The sequence below is a fragment of the Chenopodium quinoa genome, unplaced genomic scaffold (assembly GCF_001683475.1).
Source record: "Chenopodium quinoa cultivar QQ74 unplaced genomic scaffold, ASM168347v1, whole genome shotgun sequence".
Lineage (NCBI taxonomy): Eukaryota > Viridiplantae > Streptophyta > Magnoliopsida > Caryophyllales > Amaranthaceae > Chenopodium > Chenopodium quinoa.
In genome coordinates, this window is record NW_018742263.1 from 3,906,439 (window position 1) to 3,911,889 (window position 5,451).

The following is a 5,451-nucleotide window of genomic DNA, read 5'->3' on the forward strand; positions in this document are numbered from 1 at the left end:
AGCATTATCAAATTTTTATCCAGTTTCTAGGTAGTGGCTCCTCCCAATCTAAGATGATATTAGAAACATTTGGTAAATATTGGTATGAACTTGAAGCCTGTAGCTTGACTTATCTGCAGTAATCATAAATTATCTTTGAAACTAACAAGCTTCAGGTGGTTTTAGAGGAAAATTTGCTCATTTGCAAGACTTTCAATTATCCCTTTCCTTAAATATGAAGTTATATCCTGCTTTTTCATATTAGTGCTGGGAGGACATGCAGTCTTTCTCCAATTCCACTACTAAGAGCACCAAAAGCAACACTGGAAGGAGGTAAATCGTTGTCGACAACTTAACTTCCTATCTGATGTTCAAGCTTGGTAGTTCTGAATGTACAGACTACGGACTACTTTTGTTCAAACGACACACTTATGGTTACGAACCATATCCCAACAACAATATCCTTTACGAGTGTTAATCTTCAACTACCATGGAAAACAACTGATACTGTACTCACTGATATGATATCATTGAATGAATTGGCTGTCTTTTGGATTGTCACAGGATGATTATACAGAAGACCGAAAAGACTATGATTGATTGAAAATGAAGTTTTAAAAACCTTACAAAAGCACTGCAAGGTCATAAAGTATTTTCAACAGCATACACCAAAATGGGTTCACAAAGATCAAAAACTTCTTTTCTTCTTCTTGTTTTATCTCTGTTTTCGCTGTTACACAAACTCGAAACAAAACACAATACTCATCATTCCCACCCTCATCACAATCACAAGAACTCGCAATCTTCTGCTGCTAATCCCAAGCTCAACCAAGCTTACATTGCTCTCCAAGCATGGAAAAAGGTCATCTACTCTGACCCAACAAACTACACTTCCAACTGGGTAGGACCTTCTGTGTGCCGCTACAGAGGAATATACTGTGGACCTGCAATCGACGACAACACCACCACTGTTGTCTCGGGTATTGACCTTAATCACCTGGACTTAGCTGGCTTCCTTCCAGATGAAATCGGCCTTCTTGCTGACCTCGCTCTGCTCCATATAAACAGCAACCGCTTTTGTGGGGTCCTTCCTCTAACTCTGTCTAACCTTACCCTTTTGTATGAGCTTGATCTTAGTAACAACCGCTTTGTTGGGCCATTTCCATCTGTAGTACTCTCCCTGCCCTCCCTCAAATACCTTGATCTTCGATACAATGAGTTTGAAGGACCAGTTCCTTCTGAACTGTTCAATAATAAGTCCCTTGATGCAATCTTTGTCAATAACAACCGCTTCACTAGTGTAATCCCATCTAACTTAGGTATGTCCACAGCCTCGGTGGTTGTTTTCGCTAATAACAAATTTGGTGGGTGTTTACCTCCAAGCATAGCAAATTTCGCTAACTCCATCGAAGAACTTTTACTGATCAACACGAGTTTAACAGGGTGTTTGCCAGAAGAAGTTGGATACTTGTATAAGTTGAGGGTGTTAGACGTGAGTTACAATCAATTAGTTGGTCGGATACCCTATAGTATAGCAGGATTAGCTCACTTGGAGCAGCTAAATTTTGCTCATAATATGATGAGTGGAGAAGTATCTGATGGAATATGTGTACTGCCAAACTTAACAAACTTTACACTTTCTTACAACTTTTTCTGTGAGGAGCAAGGACTGTGTGGGAACTTGACATCGAAAGGAGTCGTGTTCGATGATCGTCGTAATTGCTTGCCGGGGAAGAAGCTACAAAGGAGTAAGAAGGTATGTGATGTAATATTGGAGCACCCGGTTGAGTGTGAGGAGTTTAATTGTGACTACTCTTAGCTTGTTTGGTGTATAATTTGTCATACTAGGGATGAATGATTGCAGGTTTTTATAACGGTGTATTAATTTACTAGATTTGAACACTGTGCCTTGTACGAGTAAGCTGTAATTATAATGGTATATTGTAGCTATTATATAAAATTTAATAATATAATGGTTTCTAAATTCCCGAAAAACGTAATAATGCTATTTTGTTTTTATTTTTAAACTCAAAATTATAGCAATCATCCCGTGATCATCGTTGGTGGTTTCAAAGTCAACTAACCACCAAGCCTTGTCCAAAAGCATGGAATATGCACACATAATATTTATAACCTCTTACTATTTACTTAAAACTGAGAAAAGGGGTTTTTGCCTTGGGATACTGGTCACGCTCTGATCTGGCAACGGGACGCGGACACCTGCAAAACATGAATCTCCGGTTATCGGAGATTTGCCTCCGACAATCAAGTTAGTGACCAGAAACGAAATAAATGTAGAGAGAGAAAGTAGAGAGAAGTTTGAGTTTTTTTGTGCTCTATTAACTGTTATGTCACAATCCACCCCTCCCATCAGCAATGATTGGGGTATTTATAGGGGTGGGAATTTGTAGGGGTGTCCATAATTCGGATAAAAACCGAAATCCAATCCAAACCGAATTATCAATTTGGATCGGATCCGAACTTTAAATCGGATCGGATCGGATTGAGATTTTTTGGAAATTCGGATTTTCGGATTGGATCGGATTAACCCTAATTGGATCCAATCCAAACCAAAAACCGAATTGTAAAATTAAGCTTGTATATTTTGTATATTTTGAAGTTTAGCTCAAATACATAATACTACATAAAATAAATTAGAGAGACTTTGTATTAATTAATTAATGACTTAACGTTGAACTGTGTATTTTAATCATGATTTTGAAGACTTTTATTTATAGTAAAGCTTTATTTTTATAATTGTATTAGGAGCTAAAAAAATAATGTATTATAATTCGGATTTTCGGATCGGATCCAAATAACCGAATTTTAATTCGGGTTGGATCGGATTGGATCAAGAGAGAAATTCGGATCGGATCGGATTGGAAAATTGAAATCGAATTATATTTCGGATTGGATCGGATTTGGACTAAATCCAAACCGAAAACCGAACGGACACCCCTAGGAATTTGTGCCCTTTAGGGTAAATGACCTAGAATTTAGGGTCATTGATTAGCTGCACAATCAGCGAATGACATGTGTCCTCTGGGGGGCGCCATTTTAAGGCATTCTAGTTGCTTTTGGGCTTCCTGATGTAAAGAGGCCTTTATGACATTTTTTATTTCAGGTGCTCTCTTATTCATAGTACGTGTCATCTTCCTATGGTGACATGTGTCAGTCTTTTATTGGTTCATGTGTCATCACGGAATCAGTCCACGTGCTTGGGGTATTTTTTAACCGAAACACTTGCCCCTCAGAGGGGGTCGCTCGTCCCTACTAGGCCGCCTCCTCTAACCTTCACTCGTTTGAGTACCTTAGGCGCATTTGAAGTATTTCAAATTATAAACAGGAACCGGACAGGAGCGTCCGTCCGCCTTATCGGGCTGAACACCTAGTCGGAATGCCTTGTCGCTCTTTACGAGCTTGGCCAAATCGTTCGGATATAGTGGGCCAAGCGACCCAGAATTGGGCTGAATGACTTAATTTCCTTGTCTAGGCTCTTTTAAGGAATATTGTCGAGTGATCGGTCAGTCATCAGCAGCCAAAGAGACTTTTTCTGACATTTATCTGTATTGCATTTTCCAAGGAAGTGGTTCAAATTCTGAGGTACATGCAAAGAGTTACGGGTGTTTATGACGCCCGTTCGCATTCCGTCATAAATAGTAGAGCATTTACGCGGATTCCGTCAAGCAGAAGATTTTAACCGTTTGACTTCTAGGTTAAATTCTTTGAATTTTAATCCTTTGGCATTCTTTAGGCGCGAACTATTTTTACCATTTTACCCCTCCAAATTTTGCCTATAAATAGCAAGGGTATGACCTTCTTTTTTTTACTTTGGATTTTCTTGCTTTCTAGAGAGAAGTCAGAGCCTCTAGAGAAAGAAAGTTACTTCTTCCCGGATTCTTCGAGAGCTCTGCTGCACATTCAAGTTTTCTGTTCAAGACTTTGAGTTTTTCGGCCTTTCTTCATTCAAGACCTCCCAAGCACTCTTTAAGCTTTTCAACCTTCTACTCGGACGAAGGTAACCGAATACTCTTCCTTTCTTCTTTAATTTTCTTTTCACTTTTTGCTTAATTTTTTAAAACATCCTAGATCAACACTCGGCCTCGTGCGTTTCTCCTCATGAGGCCGTCTGTTCGCTTGGGAGTGAGGAATCTAGAGTGGACGGGGATAAGTCCTCGTCTATATAGATTGGGTCCATTTCTAGTGTGTACCAACTCAGCCCCACCAATTCTTCTGTGTCCCTGCAGCCGAACATGGCGCGTACGAGGAAAACGCACGACCTTCATGCCGCCAGAAGTCCTGACGGCACTCTTGTTCAACCTTTGGCCTCCTATGATCCGGACAACTCGGATGTGGGGACTAACCCCTTAAACACAAACACAGAAACCACCACTACTATTGATGGTAGTGCTAGAATCAATTAGGCACCTCCACTTCTAGGAGGGGTTCGAGTGTAAACCGCGCTTTATTTTCTAACTCGATCCTTGGAGCGGAAGAGTTACCGACTTCTTTGCCCCGCTCTTCTCCTAGGACGGTCGCAGGTCAACCTGAACAAGATCAGCCCAAGCATTCTTTGCACCACCACCATATTCTATTTGGCCAAAATCAGCCACAAACTTCAGTGGCTACTTAGGCATAATACCAAAAATCAGCCAGGCCAGGCAAACTCTTGCTCCCTCCTTCTCTCAAGCTCTCAAGTCGGCAAGACCTAGGGTCGGCATAGTAATTGTCGAACCCATCGACTCTCCCCACCCCTTCCATTTTGAAGTCACAGTTCTGGGGTTGGGGCAAAAGATAAGGGCAAGGCCCTTTTAGTGGCCGAGGAACCAGGAATGGCCGAGCTAAGGCAAGGCTCGGTCAGAGGCAGTTTCGCTAAGGCGGACGAACTGGACAGGGTCTTATCTCAAGACTTTGGTTCAGCGAGGGACCCTGAACCTCAGCCGGCCAAACAGCAAGCTGAAAATGTTGCCGCCAAGGCAGAGGAAGAAGAGAATGACTTTAACTGCCACTATGGTTGTATTATTGGAGACATAGCCCTTGCGTACCTCAACGAACAGTTTAAGGAATAGAGGGAATTCCTCATGTTCGGGGAAGGCTTTTATATAAGGCCTCCTCAAACTTCTGGGTCTGTTGTTGCCTCGTAAGACCCTAGGATCATCCGCCAAGGCTTCAATGTATATAGGGCAGCCCTTGAGCTTGGTCTCCGCTTCCTTCTTCATCCATTCGTTTAGGAGCTGTTGGACGAATATTAAATTGACATGGTCCAGCTTGTGTCGAACAGCTTAGCTAATATTTTTGGATACTTGTTGACCTGTCTAAGGATAGGTTTCACCCCTAACTTCCAGGTCTTCTGCGCCATGCACAACATGGTGAAGCTGGACGCTTTCTCGGACGGGTGGTTTGTCCTGAGCACCCGGCTAGAGTTCATGGTGTGCATGAACAAGCCTTCCAAGTGGCGCGACTGGAAGCAAA

The 5,451-nt window shown here is 41.8% G+C and overlaps 1 protein-coding gene across 1 annotated transcript; it reads left to right on the forward strand.

Moving 5' to 3' along the window:
* Window positions 1–525: 525 nt before the first annotated feature.
* On the forward strand, window positions 526–1,918 carry LOC110683808 (leucine-rich repeat extensin-like protein 4). Its single transcript, XM_021860226.1, has one exon. It carries the CDS (start codon window positions 653–655, stop codon window positions 1,796–1,798), a length of 1,146 nt encoding a protein of 381 aa, XP_021715918.1. The 5' UTR covers window positions 526–652; the 3' UTR covers window positions 1,799–1,918.
* The last annotated feature ends 3,533 nt before the right edge of the window (window positions 1,919–5,451 follow it).

Bases quoted from the DNA above. Each gene is read 5' to 3' on its own strand.
- LOC110683808 (XM_021860226.1), top strand. From the start codon at position 653: ATGGGTTCACAAAGATCAAAAACTTCTTTTCTTCTTCTTGTTTTATCT.